Source organism: Heliangelus exortis, chromosome 2 (assembly GCF_036169615.1).
Source record: "Heliangelus exortis chromosome 2, bHelExo1.hap1, whole genome shotgun sequence".
NCBI classification, from domain to species: Eukaryota; Metazoa; Chordata; class Aves; order Apodiformes; family Trochilidae; genus Heliangelus; species Heliangelus exortis.
The window spans coordinates 44399407-44424164 of NC_092423.1; the positions used below are offsets into that span (position 1 = coordinate 44399407).

The 24758-nt window shown below is 42.8% G+C and overlaps 1 protein-coding gene across 6 annotated transcripts in view; it reads left to right on the forward strand.

The window, feature by feature from the left end:
• TMEM108 (transmembrane protein 108) overlaps window positions 1-24758 on the forward strand; it is a 166970-nt gene that overhangs the window by 127400 nt on the left and 14812 nt on the right. Inside the window, exon 1 of one of the 6 annotated variants that reach the window (XM_071735828.1) lies at window positions 21686-21848. The exons of the other annotated variants lie outside the window; for them this stretch is intronic. Within the exon in view, the coding sequence (XP_071591929.1) occupies window positions 21836-21848 (13 nt within the window). The 5' untranslated portion in view covers window positions 21686-21835. Of the gene's footprint in view, window positions 1-21685; window positions 21849-24758 lie in introns of those variants that run through there. 6 annotated transcript variants of the gene reach the window in all.

Below are 24758 nucleotides of genomic sequence, written 5' to 3' on the forward strand. Positions count from 1 at the left end.
AATCATAAAAAAAGTAAGTATGAACATGAAGTAAGTTCTTCACCATGAACATGTGAAGAAAACGTGTGAAACCAATAGGAGCAATGAAAGAAGAATCAGGATATTTCAGTATCAATACGGGAGGAAAAGCAATCACAACAGAGCTAACCCTCAAAGCAGAATATGGGGAAAAGTGAGAGGAACCTTAACTCAGAGTGAAACAAAGAATGATTATTTTATAGTCCAGTGATACAAGCCACCATATGTGCTATGTTTAAATTAAGACAGCAGGAAAATTTAATTAATAGAATGATATTACTAATTACATCATAGGGGCAACACAAGAACCTATGAGATTGAAAGTAGTAATTACAGATTTGTGTGTGTACATATGTACACGTGTGTGCACTTACGTATTTATAGTCACAGGCATGTAATATGTATGCATAAAATTCTGCAGCTGCAGGTATCTCCTGCTCTCTTTAAACCACTGGTAACAAAGCTTCCAAACAGCCATCCTCTCAGTGACAACACTGTCATCCATTATTGATGAATCCCTGGATATTAAGCGCAAGCTATGATCCTTATTCACGTGTGTGAAGTGATTTTGTGATGCAGTGAAGGATTTCTTTAGAGTAAGAGTGATGGGGAACATGCTGTGGACCTGCCATGCTCTCTCTTAATACCTCCTAGGCTTTTCCTGGCATTATAGACGTATGTGCTGGGAGTGGTAATAATAAGGTTTGGTCTTTCAGGCATGACTAGCTCTTCCATGTGGTCCTTTTGCAGAGGACCTGTGGACATTCTGTCTCTTCCTGCTCTTTTTATGGAGCTGAGTATGTTCTGTCACATAGGGTCACCAGCAGAGCCACATACTTTGAAGAGGATGGAGCATTCCAGTAGCTCTTCTGTGCCCCACTATGCACATTCCCCTTCAGTCTTTAGGTTTGCAGAGCATCAGGCAATGACAGGTTTTGTTTATGCTTTTGTCTGGCCATCTGCTGGGAGCCAGGTCAAGCTCTGGATTTGTTCTGGAGGTGTGGTTCAGAGGAAGTATCTTATGTCAGGGATTGCTTTGTAGTACTTTGGTGCAAAGCTGTATCATAGCTCTTCTGCTATGTCGTGGCAGAAGAGTTGTTTTTTTTTTTAAGAGAATATGTCTAGCCTGTGAATAGACCATAAAATGTCTATTTGAGAAAATTAAACAGGAAAAAATAAGCGTATTTAAGTTGAGCAGTTTTGCCTGCTGGACAGGCACATCACCACTTTTCTTTTTGTCTTTTAATCTGGTCTATCTGCAAGACAATCACCACATCCCCTCCCTGGCTTTTTTATTTTCCTGTCACTCTCTCCCCAACTCCTTGCCCCACCGCCTTTCTGAATTTCTTTGGTATTCAGATTGACTCCACTATGCTCTCAGATCAAGCAGCGGAAAAAGCAGTAATTTAAGTCACAAAGGATCGTGCACATTAAAAATCCCAGATAAGCACCGGAGGTTTCTCTTCATATCTTCCTGCCTCCCCTCCAAACATCACCAGAATGTTTCAGGGTCTGACACCGCCCGCCTCCGCTATTTTTCCTGAATAAGGAGAAAAAAAAAAAAATTCCCCGTGGGGAACACCGAGACCCCAAAGCCTCTTGTCTCCTCTGATGTGCAGCACGTGCTGCTGGCAGGGGAAGAAGAGGTGGGAGCACTGCCGGGGGGGAGGAACACGCACTGCGGTCCTTGGGAGCAGGCAGTGAGCCTGGAGCTTAATGGATTGCTGGCTTTCATCTGAACAGGGGCTCGTGCAATGTTCTTAATTGGATTTCTCTGAAGAACTGTTGGTCCTGGGTTATCGCCTGGAAGGGGAAGGTGGTAACAAACAGGGATGGGTGTGATATATGGGGCTGTTTAAAGGGATTGGGAAGGCACTGGGTTTGTGATGGGGCTCTGGACTGTCAGTGCCAGTGCTGGGTGATGGCTGCTGTGCTGTGGTGGGCACGTCATATGGGGCCTGCTTCAGGGACTGTGCAGAGCAGGAGACCTTATTAAAAACAGGAGAAAACTGCCAAGCCTTCCGCAAAAAACACAGCATCCTTTGCAACAACTTGTCCGACCCCAAAGGGATGGCAGTGTCACTGGGGGAAATCTGTATTCCCACCTTTCACTCCCCTACTTCTTGACCTAGCTAAGGTCTTGCTGTCCATTTTCTGGGCCAGGCAGGGCTCACCCCATTAACCCCATTGCCTCCACAGGGCATGTGATGCAGATGCTGGGGACACTGGCAGATGGTTCCCAGGAGCAGCTGGTCATGGGATAGGAATGTGATTTTGGGCTGCCCTAATGGAGAACACAGTTGATTGCTAATTAAACATGGCTTCAGGCTGTGGTCACTACAACTTTGAGAAGATGATTAAAAGAAAAATGCATCAATGTGTTCTTTCTTTAGAAAAAAATTTTTAAGTCTCCATTTCTCACTATTTGTAGAGGTGACAATATTCTTTCACTAGAGGCTTGTGACAACAACTTAGTGAAAGCTGGACTTTCACTAAGAAGAGGCAGATACTGGCAATTTTTCCTGATGGCTGGGAATTTCCCTGCAGTTCCATGAGTGACCATATCCTGCTCTTGCTGCAGTTGCTGTTGACTTCAGAGGAAGGAAAGAGATAAATTGGGTTTCTGCATGTACGAAAGGATGTTTTCATGGTGCCAGCTTTGACAGAAACCAAAAAGAGTCTTCACACCAGGAGCAGATCATCTAACCTGTCTTTTTTTTCTTCCTTTCTGTTATTCCCCCTGTTATGACTATTACTTTTTTTTTTTTTTTTTTTTTTTTTTTTTTTTTTTTTTTGAGTAATTTTGTTCTTTCCTTTTCCCAGTGACACTTCAAATACTTGATCCTGCCTAATACTTTCTCTCTGACCTCACAGTCTGTTGCCATGGAAATTCGGCTTTGTAACTTCACTGATGGATTAGGGAGAAGACAAAAGATAGACTGGGTAGGAAATGAACCTTCATTTGCTAAAAGGGCAAGGCTGTGGTCATGGCTGTGCTGCTACCAAGCCTGAGGAAGCCACTGAAAGCGAAGTCCCAACTCTGGATTGGCCACACCATGCCTGGACTGGGCTCTGTCACAGCTTGTGTGTGGCAGCACTGGGAAGGGATTATAACTGGCAGCCCAGTGCTGAAGGAGGAGGTTCAGTATATAGCTTTGCCCACCATGGGTGGTCACATCTCAGAGGATTGCAGGTGAACTTCAATGGTCTGTACTGCAGCAAATTCAACCCTTGATGTACCCCTGCCAAAGCACACAAGGCTCCCTGAAATGCTTGCATTTCAATAGAAGGTTTTAAAGAGATCCCACAAAAAAGGCCCTCTATTAGCAGGGCAAGACCAGATGTCCATTTAATATTTTGGCTTATTGCACCTGATGTTTGCTGTAGAAAATTGTGAATGGCATCATTTGGCCTGCTTGCCCCTGAGAGATTATGTGAAAATTTCAGTGGTTTTCCTAGAGGGTGGGTGAGCAGTGCTCCTGTCCCCACACTGTGTGCTGCACATGTTGCCAGGCACAGAGACATGCAGCACTTTCCTGACCAGCCCTTGAGATCCCCACAGCATCCAGGATGCTGTTTGACATTTCAGTAGAATCTGACGACTTGCAGCATGTGCCCAGAGCACCGTATTGATGTCACTGTGCTGGATGTGGGCCAAGCATACAAAGGGCAGTGAGTTGGTTAACATAATAATCACGTTGCATCTTGTTCTCTCCGTATGACAGAGCTTTCCATTCCTGTTCATGATGCTGCCACATTTTTCTCTGAAGGCAAATGTGACTTAAGCAAAATGGCAGAAGGGAAAGTGACCAGTCAGCATTCATCAGGGGGGAAAAAAAATCTGTGTTGAAAAAAAAACAACCAACTAGTGATGATAAACATCAGGAGTGACTATTGCCACTGTGAGATACGGTCTGCTGGGTCTGGTACAACTCTGAGGACTGAGAACCCCAATAAGCAATGGGAGTGCTGGAAAATGAATAACCAGATGAGGATCAAGAAGCCTGAGGGTGGCAGGGACTTCCACATCCAAGCCAGCAAAGAGAGGGGGTAAACTGCCAGACATATCACTAAGAGATAGTGCCTTTTCTGAGAGGGGAGTTGAGAGCTGCAGCAGCTGGACAAAGTGCAGCTGGCTGCAGGCAGTATTCACCAGCTGGCTTAGTCCTACTGAAGGATAGAGCAGTCCTCATGCTTGGGAGTTGGTTGTGTTCCCAGCATGATTTCATCCCCTTGAAAAGGATTAGAGCAGTGCAGGGCCACTGCCATTCTGTGGGGACAGAGTAGGGCCCAGGTGCTTGAACAAAATAAGAGCCAAACTAAAGGTTTTCTCTAAATCCACTTTACACTGGTGGAAATCCTTCCACTGATGGCAGTAGCCTCAGGATCAAATCATGAATCTTTGCATCTTACCTTGAAAAAAACTGAGTCTTTTTAACATAACAATTTGCCAATATTTCCAGCTTTGAAATGATGTCTGCTTTCCTCCTGCCTGGTGGTTTCCTCCCCCAAAATAACCTGATCATGGAGGTGTCATCAAAGTCCTTTTCCTCTGTGCATTCTCCACGCACAGAAGGATCCCTGTGCAGGAGTCTCCAGCCATGCTGCCACTCCTGGCTTTGCACAGGCTGAATTTGGTGGTTTTGCTCTGACCTCCTTAGGACAAGATCTCTCAAACTCTGTATGCTAGTACTGGGCTTAAGCTTATGGAAACACACTCCTGGATGCTTTTTCTGATGTCATCTTTTTGGGTCAGTCTCATGAAAAAGGCAAGCAGAGCACAGGGAAGAAAGAGGGCCATGAAAAACTTATCCCATTCAGTTTCTTCTTTGTTGAGCAGAAGATGTTAACCAGCAGTTTTTTGGTATTGAATCAGGCATTGTATTTTAAGGGAGAAAACAGTAACGTTGCTCATGCAATACATTGCTCATGCCATACATTACCCCTCGTTGGTCTGAAATAGAAAACTGATTGATATGACTGCATTTTCAGCTCAGTGGCAGAGCCCTTTCTTAATGTAGCTACACAATACTTCAAAAATATTTGCAATGGATTTATTTCCAGTTGGATCTAAATCCTCCAGGAAACTATAGATTTATTGCTTCTATCGTGTATAAAATACCTTCTTTATACCTCACATCAGCTTCCTTTCAAACCAGACGGTACTTACAGTTTATGGCATACTACATTATAGTCACTTACCATCATACATATTGTGTTCTTGCATGGCTTTAAATGTTAAAGGACACCTTTTCCCCCTATTTGAAAGGAGTACAAGAGCAGAAAACCCATGTATTAGCAAAATTGCTGTAATTTATTTCATCACATCGAGGCAAGTATGGCTGAAATAACTAATCCATTATAAGAGAGGTAATACATCATTCATTATTTGCTGCTTGCTATGGCAAGCCACTGGCTCAGCACACATGGATTTGGTACGTGGTAACCTATAACAAATGTGCAGTTGCGATGAGCAAAATTAATGCTAATATTTACTGCTCTACAGCAACTGCTATGTATCAACTGTTTCCCCCTCCCTTCCTATTTGCCCCCCTGTGTACATGCAGACAAATGTTCCATCTCTTTAATTTCCTTCCCAGCTATCACTCAGTAGCAAGCTAGTCAGCTGGGGCTCCTACCCTTTAGCAGAACAGAACCAGAGGGAGGTTGGTTTGCCATGCTGCTGTGCCCTCCTGTCTTTGGCTGCTGTTGTGCCTGTGTGTGCAGGCAGCTGCAGAATGATGATGGCTGTGTACTTCTCTCCCCACCAAATATTTTAATCAAAATGTATTGAAGCAACTTGAGGATGTCTGGCTGTGCACCTCAACAGTGAAATTTGGCACCAAAGGTTTTGAACTATTGCTAACAATATAATGTTCTATACCGGTGTATATACTGTTGTTATACCGGTGTTTTATACTGTTTATATTTATTTCTGTCTACATCTATCTAGATAGATATAAACCAGTATATCTATTAGGTGGGTGGGTAGACAGACAGACAGACAGACAGATGTGTCACTATGTCCTTAAAAAGCCAGCTTGTTACCTCATCCTATAATAAGTACCTTTATTTAAGCTCCTGCCCCATTTTTTGCAGGGTCAGAGTGGGGCATAGGCAGGGTGAATCAGCTGTGTCCTGTCCCACTTTGGGCAAGAAGAGTCCAGAACATCATGGGGACACAACAGACCCTACATCTCCCCTCCCAGAGGCTGCAGATATCCTTCTGCAGCTTCACAAGAAGGCTTCTTTAGCAGCTCCTGGAAATGCAGGGGCAGGCAGGTCTGATGTCAAGGTTTGGATGGCTTTCCTTATGTGTCTTGATGTACCTTTGCATGCAGTCTGAGGTTCCTTTTGAAGAAAACCAGAAACATCAATGTGATATCCAAGCCTACCTCTTCACAGTCACTTTTTGATGCAACAGGACATGCTTGAGGTTTGTTTTGGTGTTTGTGGTTTCTGGATTCATTAGCTGCATGTTTGGGAGGTGAATCCTTAAAACAATTTAACTCCAAATGATGCATCATTACCCCCTATACTGGAGACATCATTCCTGTATTCATATTTTTACTCTATGGTCAGCAAGAGCACATTCCAAGACTTCTAAGTCCAGGCCAGGACATGCTACCCTAGGCAGCTGAGCCTACACTGAATCACCAGCTCACTGGAAAGGGTCAGCAGCCCCATGTTGTAAGAAATACAGCTTAATTCTGCATATTCTTTACTGGGAGATATCACACAGCACTGATGACTCCTGCTTTTCCCTGAAATCTCTCTGATCTTCTTTCCCACTTTAAAAAACTCAACAAACAACAAAACCAAAAACAAACAAACAAACAAAAAATCCTCATCCCCAGTCCTCTAAGTAAGTCCCTGGGCAAGATTTTATCTCTTGGCTTTTTTAAAGTTGTTGCTACTATTGCATTTCATCATTATTTCTTCCAGGGTTTGTGAAGTTTTTCTATTTTGTAATAGTTTTTCTATTCAAATTACTCTGTCTTTCTAAATGCTCAGTTGCAGATGCTTTATAAATACCATTTTCTATTATTTTTAAATAGGAACTGCAAGTTTGAGTGGTAAACTTCCTATTAATTTGTTTCTCCACCTCTCAGCATTCCTGCATCAGCCCCAGTAGCTAAATGGGAGCTGCATGCATGCACCTTGGGGAGCACAGTCCCATAAATATGCATACATGTAACATGTTTCTAAAGAGGAACAGCTTTAGTATTACAGTTAATTTCTCAAAACAGAAATATATAATGGATCCAAATCTGCTTTTGGCTCTGTTTCTGTAATCTCTGTGGGTTTTGTGCGTGGCAGGTGCCTTGTGGGAAGGCAGATCCTGCTTCCCCTTTGCGTCTTGTTACGTGCTGATCATCAGCAGAGCATCAGGGCAAGACTGAACCTGGTGGGGTATCCTGATGACACAGGAGGATTTATGCAAGCTTTTTCTCATAGAAACATGAAGCAAAAATGGCAGAAACCTGTGTCCTGGCGAAAATGCTGTCTTCTGCCCACAGTGCTTGCTGTTGAGCACCAAAAAAACCCATGGTACAGCGTCTTGGCATCCCCTCATTCTGCTGATCTAGATATGGGCGTTTCTGTCTCAGTGCTTCTATATTTGCCAGATGAGAGTAATCAGGGGCAAACCAAGTCATTCATGGCTCACTAGAGCAGTGAGGGGTTGTGGCTTTTGACAGCGTGACAGCTGAGTAATAGCATGTTGTCACATGGTGGCTCCACGTGATGTTCTCCATGCCTGCATGCTGTACTAAGAAATTCCCTGTCCCAGGCAATGACATGTGAAACAGGGTAGTTATATGGTGTTTCGTAACTGTTTCATCCTTGGGCTAAGGATGTGCATGCAGTTAGGCTGGTCAGAGGTTTTCAAGTGCAAATAATTTTTAGAAAAAAAAAAAAAAAAAAGGGACATCCAGAACTAAAACAGCTTTTCTTGTCAGTCTGCGTATCTCACATGCAACAAAGCAAGTTGTTTTTTAAGCACCAAACTCAACTTCCTCCTTAAACCCTCTACTGCGAGCATTTGTAGTTGGGGCTTTTGCTTCCAGTGGCTCAAGTTTAAAAAAAAAATCTACTTTGTTCTTATCAAAGCTGCAGGAGATAAGTATGGTTGCAAGTGTTTGTCAGAGAATGGATGGATGACTGCAGTGTCCCCACATTGCCTAATGCAGTGATGGGCCCTCATCTGATCAACATGTCTTGATGAGAAAGCTGTAAATGGTAAAATCCCTGGGCAGGCTTTGCAAGCAGCAGTGTAGAGTCCTGCTCACGTGGTTCTGGATGCAGTCTGGGCTGTGAGGCTGAACTTGAAAGATGGGGCTGGCAATGCAGGCAGCGAGCAAGGATCTGGGTGAAGTCTGGCAGATGTTCCTGACAGTCATTGTGGCAGCGTTCCTGTCTGCCAGACATAAGAAACAGATTAAAATTACCCTAAGCAGCCTATGATTATCTGATGTTAAGAGCAAAAATCGCTCTTCTAGGAAAGAAGAAAGCCACAGTCCCACTTCAGAGGATGTGGGCTCTTAGAAAGCTCATTCATGATGGAGGCGTGGGAGTTGCTAATTACTCCTGTGGAAACGAATCACTGTTACGGCTTCAGACCAGGCTTTCTGTTTCCAGCCTTGCACCCTTTTCCCACTTATTCTTAATTTTCTCAAGAAAGTTCCTCTAGGGGTGGCTGCGTACTTTTCAGGCGTGGCCTCAGCCTAAAGGTGAATATTTGGAGAACTCTCAGCAAAATCATCCTGTCTGCTTTTATGATATGTGGGCGTGAAGGGAAAGCAGCTATTCCTATTTGTTCCGGTTGCAGCTTCTCTGCCCTCATAACTCAAGAACAGCTGACGTTGGGAAATTTGAACTCAGCTTGGTTTATAGACCTCAGTGATGAAGGAGAAAACAGTTCATGTCTGAAGAAAATCAATTCAATACTTCTAGAGTCGGGAGCAATTAGAGTCGAAGGCCAAATTTTGCTTTGAAATACAATAGTGCGGCTCCCCTGAAATGCCAGTCCAAGGGCAGAACTCATCTTGGCACATTTTGTACATATTCATGAAGAAATTGGCTTTTCCTAGAACATTAAACAGAGGTCGAAAGGAAGAATGTGGAATTTATTCTGCATGAAAGGCCCAGTTCCAGCTCTGATGCCAACCCATGGGCTGAAGTGTAAATAATGTGCATCCAGCATGGAGTAAATATGTCACCCATGTCAATGGGAGGTTTGTGTAATGATCAGAAATAGGACTTGGCCATGTATAGCAATTAACCTTTGCAGATAATATTATTTATTCTGGTCATATTTCTTCTATTCATGCCATTTTTCTACCCTATCTTTTTCTGTTCCCCTTTTCCCTTCCTCTGTCTTTCTCCCTACTCCCAGTCTTAGAACATCTCCTTTTTCTTCCATTTTGCTTTCTTCCCTTACAGCAATGCTCTAAGCTGTAGTCTCTCCAATACCTTTCCCAGTCCAGGGAGTGGTATTTAAAAAGTTAATGCTGCTATTTAAGTGTCAGTTTTGGGCTTTGACTTGACGTGTTTGTGACAGTAAAGAGAGATAAACTTTCATTTTTTAGAAACACAGAACATATCAAAATGTTGAGAGATCAGACAAGTAAATTCATTGAATGACTTTGAAAGAGGCTTGGGTTTTTCTTTGAGTGAATTTTATTGTTTCTGTCAAGCTGAGCCGTTATGTGATACTCCGCATAAATTTCACATAAAATTCCACCAAATATGCCCCTTCACCTTCAAATAAGCTGATTGACACAAGAAAAATCACTGTACGCTGTAAATGGTTATAAGGAGCAGGTATGTTGAACCCATAGTGTTTACAGAAAGTGGATTTTTCCAGTCCCTGCCCTTTATTGGATTGTGTTGTATCAGGCAAACTGCAGATGAACAGCAATTATGCAATCAAGTCTTCATCTGAAACCATCACAAAGAAGCCTCCCCAAGCAGCACAGCCATCCCCTGACATCTCTTGATGCTGTTCTCTCCTTGATCTGACAGCCACGTGCCTCAGCAAGTCCCTTCAGGTCTACCTGAGGTCGATTTGTCAGCCAGGATTCTCATCCACCCAGTTCAAGATGACTTTACCTCTTGTGAATTGGACTCAGAGCTCAATCCTTATGCTTCAGTCATTGTGGCACACACTTAGAGTTAAGCACATGTGATTGTGGTGTCATTTTGCATGAGCAGACATCCTTATAAATACACATACGATCAGAAATTGTGCCATATGTCAAGATGATGGTGATTTTACATCTCATATGTCATATGAGATGATTTTGCCCAGGGTCTGTAATAGAGATGAACAAGGAGCCTCACAGGTCTGGATTTATAGCTCTTGGCCCAGTGGAGACCAGACTGTGTGGACACTTCAGACCACTGCAGTGTGCTCCATCTTATCCATGGTACTGTCTTTCTTGGGCAGCCTGTGTCAGTATTTTTTCCTACCTCCTGACAATGAAAGACCTTGATGTGGTTACTGAAAGAGGAGACTAGACCTAAACTATAAAGGATTGCATTTTTTCCTAATCTGTTTGTTAATAAAAAGATGAGTGAAAAATAAACATGAAATATACATGCATGTGTTACTTAGAAATACCACGGATACTCTCAGCCTTATTTCCCCACAACTGCTGCCAGAGCACACTCGTGCCTGTGAGTACACAGAAGGGACAGCTTGTCAGTCCAGAGATCTTTGGACAAGAAGATTCTTCAGCCTAATCTTACACACATCACAGAAAGACATGTAAATATATGCTGCCAGGCATCTTCTAGGGATGGATTTGCATAGCTGCCATCAGCAACTCTTATCATGTGGAGGGTGAGTTTGATCATATTCATGCCTGTGAATGAATGAGTGAATGGACGATTCATTTTTTTTAATTGGAGTTTGCAATTGGTTATTTTGTCCTGCCATCTAAAAATATCATTCTGTTTCTCACTTCCCCTTCTGTCCTCCCTTTCCCCCTCCCCCTTGCAATCAGTGTGTTTGTTTAAGGCTATAGTAGCTCCACAGTGCTGTCTCAGGAGGACTGTGTAGGAAGAAGCACACATTGACATGATCCTGTTAATGAACTGTGCCACCATGATGAGGCTGCAGCTTTGGAGAGGTTGCTCTGCACTGATGGCTCCAAGTGTGCTGTAAAAAATATAATATGCTTGGTCTTGCAGCTTTCCAGGTACAGGGTCAGCCTCGGGAAGGCTCTGAGTTGGCAATGCTTTTGGGATTTAAGTAGGAACAGATGAATCACATGAGATGAGGGTCTGTCTAAAGTGTCTACAAGATGGTCAAGCACATGTGTTGTCTGGGCCAGGAATCAAAAATGAAGGGGTAGGTGAGCTTGCTTACTCCACAGATCCTGCAGCAGAAAAAGCCAAATTAGCCCCTTGCTTTATTTCATCCATCCATCCATCCATCCATGTAGCTGGAGAGCTGTGATCCACTGGTTCTTTCTCTCTGTCTTTTGCGGAGAAATGAAGGCCCTCTAGAATTAAAAAGCCTCTGTGAAACCACACAGGAGATGTTTTAGCCTGTTGTAGAGAAAGATTACTAAAACTTAATGGGTTCTAAAGAGTAGTTACTACAGCAACCTGCTGTTTTCATAAGATTTCCCCATGATTTTTCTCCCAGGACCCAATATGATCTGCATGGTAGCAAGTAGGAAAGTAGCGAGTGCTGTGTGCATCTGATGCCACAGCTTTTGCTGATCTCACTAGGCTGTTTTTTTTCTGGAGCCCCAAAGGGAGGAAGGTTTAAAATGTTTCCCTTTGAAGCAGCAATGAAGCAGAGCAGCTCTCTGCAAAGTGACTCAGCGTGCCTTTGGGCACTTCTCTCTTGCAGACCTTCCAGAAACCAAGAGGCAGAGCTTTTCAGCTTCACCTGTTCCCCTTCATCCCAGTCCCTGTAACACACTCACATCAAGGGCTATGTAGACAGCAAGGTAGGAGATGTTAAGATGATTTGGTGTTAAATAGGTAGTCCTCTTACATCAGAGAGGCCTCATTGAAGGAAGTTGTGCTCTCCCTTGTGCCTCCAGAGCACTCTATAGGGGACTGGGTAATAAAGAGTAAGTGAAAATCATCTCCAATTCAAGCTTGGTATCAGTTGTTTTTCTTTTCAACGATTCAGCATGATCAGCATTTTGAAAGAAACAGATATTTCTGCTGTTTTTCAGAGATCATTCTTAAAATAACACATGAGAATTTATATCATCATCTGCACTTTCTAGTCATGCTGTGCCAACTGGTTCTGTAATTTAAGGGTGTTTGTGTCCAGCTGCTCCTGAGCCCCAAGTGAGTGAGCAGATGAGCACATTCTTTACTTCATAGAATCACTGAATCACAGAATTACCTTGGTTGGAAAAAAACCTTCAAGATCATCCACTCTAATCATTAACCTTACACCGACAAAACCTTAACTAAGCCATATCCCTAAGCACTATGTCTATACAACCTTAAATACCTTAAATGTCTTAAACTCCAGGGATGGTGACCACCACTGCCCTGGGCAGCCTGTTCCAATGTCTGATAACCTGTTCAATGAGGAAATTCTTGCTAACTTCAGTTCAGGGCCTAGCCTTACATTGCTCCTTCTCCTGCTGTCTTCTGAAAATATCAGATCTGGACTGCCTCCAAACCTGGGAAGTTTTAGCCCAGATAAATAATTACAATGACATTTATGTGTCTCTTAAAACCACAGGCTTATTAGGGAACCATAATTTTGGTCAGTGCCTGAAGTACATTCTTGCCTTTTACCATCTTTCCACTCCTGTCTAAGCTATTCCACATATATTTTTAACATGTGCCAAAGACTTTACATATTTAAAAAAAAAAAAAAGATTTGGTCTGGAAACAGAAGGGGATAAATTAGGTAACATGATGTGATTTCAAGGAATAAGTCTGGGTTTGTTGGGTTTTTTTCCCCCTACATGATGTGTGCCACGTAGTTTGGAAGATCAGTTACTGCCTTAGGCACATGCATGGTAGCGAGGTGATTTTTCAACAGAAACGTGGAAAAAATGAAGTAGCCCATTGTGAAGAGTTATGCAGCCTTTGAATTCAGTTAGTTAGTAAAGCCAAAGATTAATCTGACTGTAGAAATTAAAAATCTGTCAGAAAAAAATGCTTTAAAGCACCCAAGGCAGTGCTGATAAATATGAAACATTTGTGTCGTGCTAAATGTATTTTTTCATAATTACCAGTATACGGATTTGTATTGTTCAAAGCCCTACCAGTGAATCTCCTGTGATGGATGCACAATAAAACAGGACTAATTGGAAGCATTAATTTAGACAGAGGCAGGAGCTGACACGGAGCTCTGAGTAAGATATGCTTTATATTGCCATAGCAAGTATGAAGTGTTTGCCTTTAATTTGCAAGCTCAGATCACACCACCTTCACAAACAAATTGTTACAAACTGTTGCTGCATCACTGTTTCCTCTCTTCCTTTTATTTCTCTCCTGTTAAATACCTTGGGCCGAAGGTCATCTTAAGGAAATAGCTGTAATGCAACAGAAACGTTGCTGTAGGTGCTGTTGTGTTTCTGGCAATGTAACTGACAGTAAATAAGAATGCAGGAGCAGCTCCCAGCAGGGACACTTTTGAATAAATAGACACTAAATAAGCACGGTGGAATGGGAGAGTAATGTACCCGCATAAAAAGCTGCATGTCTCACATGCCCTCAAAAATCTTCCATGGTTTAGGCCTGTAACATCAGACATGCACCTATTTGCTGCTCCCTCTGCTTTATCTGCTTGGTCCCATCCTGGTCCCAGCTCAGCAAAGTGCTGACCATGTGTGATGCTCCTGGTGTGTGGGTGATGCCACTGAGGTCAGATGGAAGCAGCTCACGCTCCGGTGTCTTGCGGAGGCAGCACCCAAAACAAGAAGTCAGACTCTGACTGCATCAAGATACAGCCTTAGGCAAATTTCTTCCCATCCTAGGCATTTCGCCCACTGACCTTTGTCAGATAAATTGTTTTTAGCTACTATATGTGAGTTACTGTTTCTGAATGATCTTGGGCCAAGCAGCTGTTTTCCACATCTTTGGTATAGAACTACTCAAGTTTTATTTAACTCTCCTATTTTGCTGATTTCCAACAAACCAGGTAGAAGGTTAACCAGTTAAACACCCAACCACTGGTGGTGCTGAGATACCACAATCTCAGGCACACCTGTGTCAGGCACACCTGGCACCCAGATTTGAAGAGAACAAAAGATGAGCCCCTTGGTTCCTTTGACTACTCCTTCAGTTCTGACTTGCCATTAATCTTGAGATTGTTTCTTCTTTCTCACTTGGCATCATTGATCTTTGCCTCCCAACTGTGTTTTACTTCCTGTGGTTCCTTTAGTATTTCCTGTGTTTTCCTCTCAGAGTCATTTGAATGCTGAATAGTCTCACTAATTGCAGAGGAGTAGTCCTGGGTATACACTGGTGCAGCACAACTCCCCATTTGTCCCAGCAGACTTTTCCTGACACTTCCATCAATGGTCCTGGAATTGATCCCTCAAGCAAGCCTTCTGTCATTTGTTTCCATACAGTCCTTTCAACCAATATTGAATGGAGCTGAAACTCAGCACTTTACCTTAAAATTATGTCTTCCATGTAATGCTTCTTGATACTCCTTCCTCTCGATGTCCTGACCTTTACTAAGGCTGCTGCTAATATATCTTTGTAGCCACTGCAGTTAACGTTAATGCAAAGACTAATGTTCTCCTGCAGCTTTAACACTGATATGCCACACTTAGAGCTCTGTCTCCAAACAGAATTGCTTTCCAATATTGCACTTCACTGTGGGAACAATTTTACTGCTCCGGTACAATGACAGCTGAGAATGCTTAAAAAGAGAGAGAGAGTGGGGAAGGGGAAAATGTAATAAGGCAGAAGTGTGACAACAAGACACTTATGTCAGTATTATCATTGCATTTTGTGGGAATGTAACGTCTGACTGCCATGCAGCTCTTCCAGCATCAGTCTGTTGAGGACCCAGAGTGATATTTAATTGTAGTTCATTCAAACTGCTTGAACAGAAAGTTCTTTGTGTTTCATTAGCAATGCTGTGCCCTAGTTTCAAGGTTATGTTTTGTATATTAATAAATGAAGTCCAGACCAAGAAAAGCCTGTATCAGAGTAGTGTAAGCACTAAAACCATGTTATTAGCTATTTCATAGATGAATTTGTTTTTCCAAATGCACCACTGGGAACATTCACACTTGCATCATTTCTGAGGAAACAGCCCACAGCTGTGATTGAAGCTTATTGCCAGTGCATCAGGAAAACTCAAATCCTCCCTGGGACCCAGGCAGTCACACAGATTGAGGGCAGTGCAGTGAAGCCAGGTGCTGCCACCGAGGCAGGCACTAAAACTACCAAAAATCGAATGTTCCAGTTACATGACTGGCATTTCTGCACTTTCACCAGGAAAAAAAAAAAAAAATCAATAACCTTCAAGAGCAGAGCAGTCAGATCACAGGGCTAGAGACTCATCATACAGCAAAACATTAGGAAAGGCACCTCAGGACTTAGCTCCAGCATTGCTGTCTCAGCATGGGACACCCAGGCTGCTCTCAGTGTCCATCCAGGGTTGCTGTGCAGCACTGCACAGCCACTGTTCTCCTGGAGGGGAGATGGTGCAGGGGGGAGGTAGGAGAAGAGCTGCTCTCTGGTCTGACTGCTGACTCCAGCCCCCATCAGCAGTAGCTGAAGAGTAAGTACACTGCTTTGGGAACTATGTAATAGCCTGACTGAAATCAAACGAGGCTCCCAGTGTAGTTGCCAAAGGGGGAAGAAGAGAGATAAGATGCCCACGTCGTATCACCAACAGCATAACTGGTATTAACGAAACAGAAGTCAAGGATGACTGAACATTGAGGCTGAGCTGACTTTCACATCAAGAGAAGATCCCTGAAGGGCTGTGTGCTGACAGAGCAACATGGGAAAGCTGGTACATTTAATCTCTTCACAAGGGCTGGCCTGTAAATAATCAGAAGTTGTTAGGGTTGTCAGACCAGTTTCCTTCCAAAATGAAATAAAGTGTAGAGGTGATGACATTTCAGGAATGGGTGAAGTACATTCTCCCCTGAATATAAACAGAGATAGGTTTAACCAGAAAGGAGAAACAAGTAAAATGTCTTGCCTGTGAAAAACCTGTGTGAATGATGCTGCTCTATGGGTTATGCTTGTTATTACTGTTCTCCCAAACAGTATAGTGATTCTATTTTGGTAGTGCAAAGAAGTGCAAATGACATTGCCAGCCTGTCATGCTTAAGGCAGGATGAAACTCTAATGACCTGAGTCCACTATAAACACTTAAATCATTGAATGCAAATGATGTTTGGGATATTCAGTGTGTTCCTGTGAAAAGAAAAGACCAATATGTACTCAGAATAACATTCAGAAGTTGGTAGTGGCATATTTGGTTTTGGGTTTTTTTAAATGCAGATGGGCATGTAAAAAGAGACCATCCACAGAGAAAGGTGAAAAGTTGTACTTGGTTGTGTAACTGCATTCATGCTGAGTAGGAAATATGAATTGCAGAAATGAGTGAACTGCAGCAACCATGTATCATATTTTTATAAAGTGAGATCCTCTTCCTAACCTTATATGTATTCCCACTTGAATTACTGACCCCCTGACTAATCAAGTGTGCTGTATCACCATGGCATCTCATCCTTATGTTCTTTGTGTATGATATCTCCACCTCTTGAATCTAATTCAGGAGCAATGACACTGAGTGAAATATAAGCAGCAGAAGCCTGCTCTCATTAGCAGAAATTATATCTGGCTATTGCTGTGACCCTACCTATAAGAACGTATGGTTTACTACACCAAGTTGGACCATTGTTCCTTCCAGACCAATACCCAGCTTCAAAGGATGGCAAGAAATCCATGTCTCAATAACTGTGCAGTCTTGCAATTCACTTAATGGAGCTAAACCTCCTTTCAGCTGCAATGTGCAGCTGATATTTTGAAGAGAGGAATTTATCTTTCCCATTTATCTTTGTATGCCCTAATGGAACACACACTCCTGACATTCTTGAGTTTCAAGCCTGCACCTCCATGCACTGCAGACAGTGGAAGGGCTTTGCTGACCCCTTTGGTCCATGAGCAGAGCTTGCAGAGCAGCTCACAGACCACCCGTGTGGCTCAGTGGACCTGGGCCATCATGAACATCCAGTTTATTCTGAAATCAGCCTCAGCTGAAGCCGGTGCAACTCAGAACAGCTAAGGGGTAATGCAAACTTTACTTCCAAAAGCCAAAAGAAAGCTGTTCCTTGTTTGTAGGAAGGATGGACAGAAATTCAGCCTCTTCAGAAGTGAAGGCTCCAGGGAAACCTAATAGTGACTTTCCAGTATATGATGGGGGCCTACAGGAAAGCTGGAGAGGGACTGTTTGCTAGAGCCTGTAGTGATAGGACAAGGGGCAATAGTTTTATATTAGAGAAGAGTGAATTTACATTGGATGTTAGGAACAAGCTCTTTACCATGAGGGTAGTGGAAAAATGGAACAGGCTGCCCAAGGAGGTAGTTGAGGCCTCATCCCTGGAGATATTCAAGGTGAGGTTTGACAAAGCTCTGAGCAACCTGATCTAGCTGACAATGTCCCTGCTTACTGCAGGAGGGAGGAGGGGGGGAGGAGGGGCTAGGACTAGATGACCTTTAGAGGTCCTTTCCAACATAAATTATTCCATGATTCTATGAAATGAAAAGCAAAAGCTCACATTTTTTCTTAGCAACTTTACATCCACTGCAGAGGCTTTGCTAGCCTTGTATAATCCAGCAGATGATAAGACCAGCACGTTGCAGTCTTTCTGGCTGATTTGTGTAACCTTACATCCTCGGGCTGTGTTCACAGGAGGTAACCTGGCCATGGAAGCTATTCCCATTCATATCAGACCCTTTTTCCCCCCAAAACCAGTGGCCAGTTCCCCGTAACGGAAATGCTGATTCCCTTGATCCTGACCTTATTTGGTTCTTGCTTGCCCAAAGGATAAACTGGGACAGTGAACAATTTTACAAGTCACTTACTCTGAGGCACAGTATCCCTTTTCCTTGAATTGGGCAATTGTGAAAAATCAAAGCTTTCCTGGAAGTAAGTGTAATAGTTGATTTCTAATTGTCTATTACCTGCTCAAAAAACAAATCAGGCAAGCTTCTCATTACAAGCTCCCATTTAAGATCAAGGATAACCAGGCATTTGGAGGTTATAATATGTTTGAAGAGGGCATAAGTAATAAATCATCCAAATTACTTCCAGTGAATAGATGAAATGACTGAAATACCCTCAGGGTTTGTAGAAGTTAGACAGCCTGTGTGTAACTGTAATATCCCTTCTGGCTGCAGCATCAATATTTCTATACCTGCAACTGGAGACTATAAGCACAGCTTTTGCAAGTAGAGAAAAGAAGGTCTGCATCATCAAAGCAGAGGGATCCACGAGTAGGGTGCTGTGCTCTGCTTCCTCATCACTTGTCATACGGTGCATGACAATATTTGAAATCAGCCATGGATCAGAAGTTGCTGGGAAAGGCAGACAGAGGGTATAGCTAAACTGCTCCTATAAATGTTTCCTTAGAAAAGACAAGCTAACATTATTATGCTGTAATGAAAGAATGTCCTGAGTCTAGAATAAGCATTCTTGATTCATGGGTAAATTGGTGTAATTTACTAAGACCTGGAAGCTTGGTCTTGAAGAAATAAGGTTTGGACAAGATGTATTATCTAGTGTTGAAATCAAAAGTCCCTGTAGTGCTGGAATCAAAAGGCTATGACTTAGTTACATCTGACTGCAAGTAGGAGGATTTTAAAAGGAGTGCAAAGTCTAAAATTTGAAAAAAAGGCTTATGCATGAAGAAGAGACTCCTACTACCTGATGTTTTCCAGTTGAGTAGGTGCCAGACATCTTGCCTTGCAGGGGTCAGGTGCAGCTGATGGGTACCATGCTGGTTTTTTGAGAGGCAGCAGCTCCTAGCTTCAGCTGAATTAGTGCTTGCTCACTTACCCTCATATATGGGAAAGAAAAAAGCTTCCTAATGCACTACCATGGAGAGGCTGCCAGGCCTCTCTTCATGCCAGTGAAGTGTTGCTTTCTAAAGCCTGGTGTCTAATACTCAGTAGAAACTGGTTCTGAATGATGAAAGCAGTGGGATTTCCTCTCCTAGAAAGTATCACAGTACAGAGACTATCCTCACCTTCTCAAACAGCACTTGTATTTATCCCTTTATTGTACTAAACAAACCCTTGATTAGCTTTATGATAATGCCATCTAAATAGAGGGATCCAAGGTGAGATTTATCTCACCTAATTTTCATCACTGGAAAGCTGGACACCTAGTTAATGCTCATCATCCTCTACTTGACCTCTTCTGCTAATGGAAAGAGAAGAGCTCTCTGAGGGACTAGGCGTGTAACTTTTACATATCTGAAGTTACTCACTCTTTTGTGGAGCTCTCAGAAACCTTTTTAAGATGGCTTTGAATCCTCCTTTCCTCCTTCCTATTGCTGCTTGTGAAATGGATACCCTTGCTTGAGTCAGCATCTGTGACACCAGCTACATCCTCTCTTTGGCAAAATCCTATTTTAAGCTTTCCATCAGAGGCCACAGCTATTTGTGTCATTGTCAAAACTCTTCAAAAGGTCTGGTGACATTGATGGTAGGTCTCTTAGAAGCCAAAGGTTCTGCAGCAACATAAATAGGATCAGCAGCACTAAGTGCAGGTGAAAGAAAAAACAGCTGCACATCCTTTCTGTCTCCCTTGGCAACAGCATCCTGCCAACAAAAACTGCTGCCAAGTAAAGGCTGGAAAGGAAGGGATGTGCATTTGCAAAGCTGGGGCTGGACAAGCTTTTTTTTTTTTTTTTTTTTGAGGGGTAGGGTGGGAGGCAGGGAGGAGAGCTGTCAGACCAAAGGATGCTCATGTGTTTTTAAAATTATTTTTTGTTTGTTCTGTGTATATTTTTGACAAGGGAATGCACAAGGCTCTGTCCTTATGAAGAGTTTTAGTCTGAAATTCCAAACAACAGTCTCTGCAATTTAGAGCCATATGTTTCCAGCACACAGGGAAGAAATCTGTGTGAGTTACTACTTACAGATGTGGCAAATCCTTCAGCAGAGGTTAAAATACGTGTCATGGTTCTCTTGTTACAACCAGCTGCAGCTTCATGCTATATCATTGTTTCAGCAGCAAGCTCTTAATCAACCCTGAGTTCTAGAAACTGCTAAACAAGCTGATATTTGTAAGGACCTTTTAAAAATTATATATATATAAAAAATGTGCTGAATATCTTAATTGAGAAAATCCTTCAGACTGGAAACAGTAAAGGTGAAAAGTGAACTGCAAATAGAAGGGAAAAAGAAGCATCAGCACAAGAGCACAAAAATGCAAAGGAGATCTAAGATTATTAGTTGTACTCTGCCCTTTCATGTCTTCCATGAAATGATCATGGCTGTGAAAAGATTTTGTGTGACTATAAGTAAAATATACTTGTGATATAACATACACTCCTTCCTAGCTCTCCTGATAGGTCAAGTTCAGTCCCTGAAAATCAGCACTGGGTCGCTGTCAGAGACCTCTGAGGTGCTGGTGCTGCCAAATCTCTAATGCATTGTCACAGCATTGTTCCTTGGCCATGACGTCAAAAAAGAAGCCTGGCTGCAATGTGCTTGTATTCCATTTCTGAAAAAAGGAGGATCTTCTCACCTGGCATGATAAAAGAGGAGAAAGAAGTGGCTTTTCTCTCTATCAGAATTTTAGGAACGTATTTTGGGGGAGCCCATATAACAAACTGTTTGGACTGTTGCAGCACCCCTGGATATAATAGGGACGCTGAATGAGGGACTGATTGACTCCTGGGGGAGTCCTGTACTGCTCTCAAACCCCTGACTTGTTGCTCTTTTACCATTTCCCCGTGTCTTTGGTAGTTGGCTGCAAAGGGCACATTTTTGTGCTCTTCAGGCGGTGTGTTCTTCGAGGCACCCAGCTGTGCCAGACAGAAAGAGAGAAACAGAAAAAAGAAGAAACAGAAGAAGAGAAGCACAATTGTGGGTTTAGGAATCAGAGGATATGTGGACTTCTTTATGGTTGCAAAGTAGAAATTGTTCATTCACCGCTGAGGAGTGAAGAAATAAAATACAGAATATGCATTTCGATGCCAAGGAAGGAGGAGAGAAGAGGATTGCTATTTCATTCCCCATATTTTCCTTTAACAGGAATATTAATATCGTTAGAGATAATTGAATGAAGTGGAAAGTCTGGTTGAGGTACAGAAGCAGGAGGCAGATCTGTAAAATCCATCCACACACAAAAAGCTAAACACTGCACTGCACTCTGCCTTGAAACAGGGACTGAATAGCCTCACAAGGACGTGCAGCTGGGGTGCTTGTTGCTGTTTTGTTCCCAGAAAACAAGAACTGCCAGCAATCCTTGAGCATCTGAATAGACCTGTGTCAGACAAACTATATCTGGACTTGATGGGAAACCAAGCTGGAATACCAAGCAGCCCTTCGATCTGCTGGCAGAGAAGGGGACTGGCTCAGTAAGTAATCTTGCCCTGCAGTTGCAAAGGTACTCACTCCATAAAGGAGGGAGCCCTCTGACTGCACAGCCCTGCAAGACACGCCTGCCTGGGCTGTCTCTGTCCTCATTCCTCCAAACCAGTTCCAACAATAACAGCAACTCCTGCGTGCAGCTGCCTCATTAGGGGGAAGATGTGTTTTTCCTTTTTCTGCTGAGGGATGAAGCTTCCAAATCTGTGTGATGTGAGCAGGTGAGGATGTCTGCTGACAAGTCCAAATGATATTTTCAGGTAAGTGATTATCTTGAAAGAAGCAGATAGAGTCAGACTCTTTATTACCCTCCTCTCAGTAATAATTGCTGTCCAAGATTGTCAGTAAGCTTTTTCACAGGGTTCAACAGCTCGAATGTCTGTATATATTTAGGGGAATGGGGGATCTGAAGCATTTCTGAAGCACCTATTCCTATAGTGTCTGTGAGTCTCCAGTGAAGTCTGAGAATGAATTGGGTGCTGCCTGTTCTGTAACTACACGACACTGTCCTATATATATCACCCATTGTTTAAAACACCGGAGGACCAGAAATGAATTGTTATTTTCTGACTTGCTGTCTCGGAGTCTGCGATGAATGTGCATCTTAGTGGCAATAACTGTGTTCTACAATGTTTTTATATTGGTAAAGGATGGGATATTGCTGTCACATGAAAACTGTAACAAGCTTTCCTGTTGTTGCACAGGGAGTATCAGCAAGTGCTGCTTAATTTCTGTTTGTACATGTGATTTCCAAAGCTTCTGCTGATGTTGTTTTATGTTATGCAAATCAAGCTGTTACTCTGTGTGTCTCGCTGTCTGCATTTTACCTAATACCTTGTGTTTTGAAGTTGAGGTTGATCACCCTATATAATACTTACGAGACAAAATAAACAGTAAGTAAGCATCTGGGGTTTATGACATGACAACCACAGATAGACAGGCAAGGAAGAGAAATTTTCTATGCAGAGTAACCTACTTTTTCTTCCCTCAGTTTGACCACCAATCATGGAGATTAAATTTGCTTAACTCTTTGTTTGTACAAAGGCTGCTCGATTGTGAGCGAAAATATTATTGCTTTGACAGATTAAAATGAAAATGACCGTAACAAAAAAAGAAAATAATATATACTTTCTGCACAGTTTCTGACTATTAAAGATTCATTTTGCTCTTGGTAACACTTTGGGTTTGCCAAGAGCCACAGGAGAAGTGAGTAATGTGAAGAAAGCTTTCATTACAACAATAATATTGCTGTTGCTTTAAACAGGTTTTGCACAGCCTTCTCTCACTATTACTAAGTGGAGACTGTTAGAAATATGGAGAGGCTTTAGCATCCCTCTCGGTGCCCACGTGCATCCCAGCCCTGGTTCTGTAGATAATGCTTCCTTTGTAGGATGGCTCCCTTTGCTTCCCTTGCTCACAGCAGCCTGAAATAATGAGGCCATCGTAGGTCCCTGCACAAAAAGCTCTTCCTGATGTCCTGCAGTAAACATGTTTGCCACGTACTGCTCGGGATGGCTCTGTTTGTCTTGCTGCAAGGTCCGAGGTAGCAGAGGCCAGAAGGGGTCAAACACCAGACTGAGCTCGTTGTGCATCTTCATTTGCTGCAGAAAATGTTAATTCACAGCTCAAAAGTTTCCACTGGATCTTTGGCAATTAGGACTTGGTCCAAAGCCCACTCAAGTCATTGGAAATGTTTCCACAGGGTTTAGATCAGAAGTTACATAAGTTGGTGCTGTTTAAAGGAGGTGCCCGGGGAGGCTGAACTTCACAGCCACATCCCTGCTCTGCTGTGTCACGCAAAAAGGCTGCTCTCAAAGTGCCCATGAAGTGTCCCGTGATGCACCAGCAGGTATTAACTGCTAAATGAAGCTTTTTAATGCTGTCCTGTGCCAGGACACTGCATCCTAACAGGGGCTTCTAGGGCCCTGAGTTAAAAAAGAACATCAGCAGCTAAGGGCTGAATCACTTTGTTTTTCTCTCTTGAAGGAGGCCGCTCCTGCGTGCAAGTAGAAGTGAGGAAGTTCCCAAAGGATAGCACCCTGGGAATTTCATAGTTTGGGAAAGCAAAGTATTCCTAACCCCAGCTTTTCTGAGACTCACTGACATCATCAACCACAGTATTTTAAAACACTGCTGTAAAGAAACACCGTCATTTTCTTCACATACACAACTGTACAAACCATTTCTAGACTCCTAATGTGAGTGTATGATGGGAAGAAGCACAGCAGAGAAATCCCTGTGATATTTGAACCATTGCACCACGTTGTCAGGAAGGAGTTTTTAGGGCTAAATGCACATCAGCACCCTCTGTATACACTCTACTGTCACTCTGTTGTGCTTCATCCTTGAGTTAATTCAGTTCGTGCTTAATATTTCCTTCTTGGTACACTATGCAAGACCACAGCGTGACACAGTTCACACCATAGGTATGTCAGGTCAATCAACCTTCTCATTAGAATTAAATGGTTCTAATGTAGTCATAATATTTGACTCCAGAAGTGGAAATTTGACACACAGCATTTAAAAGCCAAACCACTTTGACCCTTTCTAAGCATGAGCTCCTATACCTTAGAAACAGCCCCTTATGGAAAACCTTAATGGTGCGAAGTGACCTTTGAAACTACAGTTGATTATCATTATTTGCTCTTATGTGCCTACGTCGGGCTGTATTCCCATTATTCCAGCATATAGTAAAGACTGTCAGTCTTTACCCTAAAGGGCTCATACTCTAAGATCAGTCCTAACAGTCTGAAGGATTTTGGCAAAGAGGTGCAGGACAGCACTTTGGACTGACCAAGAGCATCTGCTATGTACCATCTTACTGGGATATCAAAACTTTGGATGTGACAACTTGATAGCAAACAGAAGGTCTCCTTTTAGTGAAAGCCTGAATGAGAGTAAGCTGAGGCACCAGGGGATGGATGGCGTTGTACCCACTGTGGCCTTTTCCTCAATGTGGGTGCATTTGTAACCTACAAACAGAAGTTGGGAAGGGAGGAAATCTGAAGGGGTTGTTTAAGTCCATTTCTGTGACAAATGCTTCCTGCATTTTACTAGAGAAGTTGAAAACATCATTTTCCAAGGCTCAAGACAAAGTTGCCAAGCAGGGCAGACAGCTGTCAGGGACCTCAAAAAGAGTCCCACTTTGCACACCCTCAAGTGATAGAAAA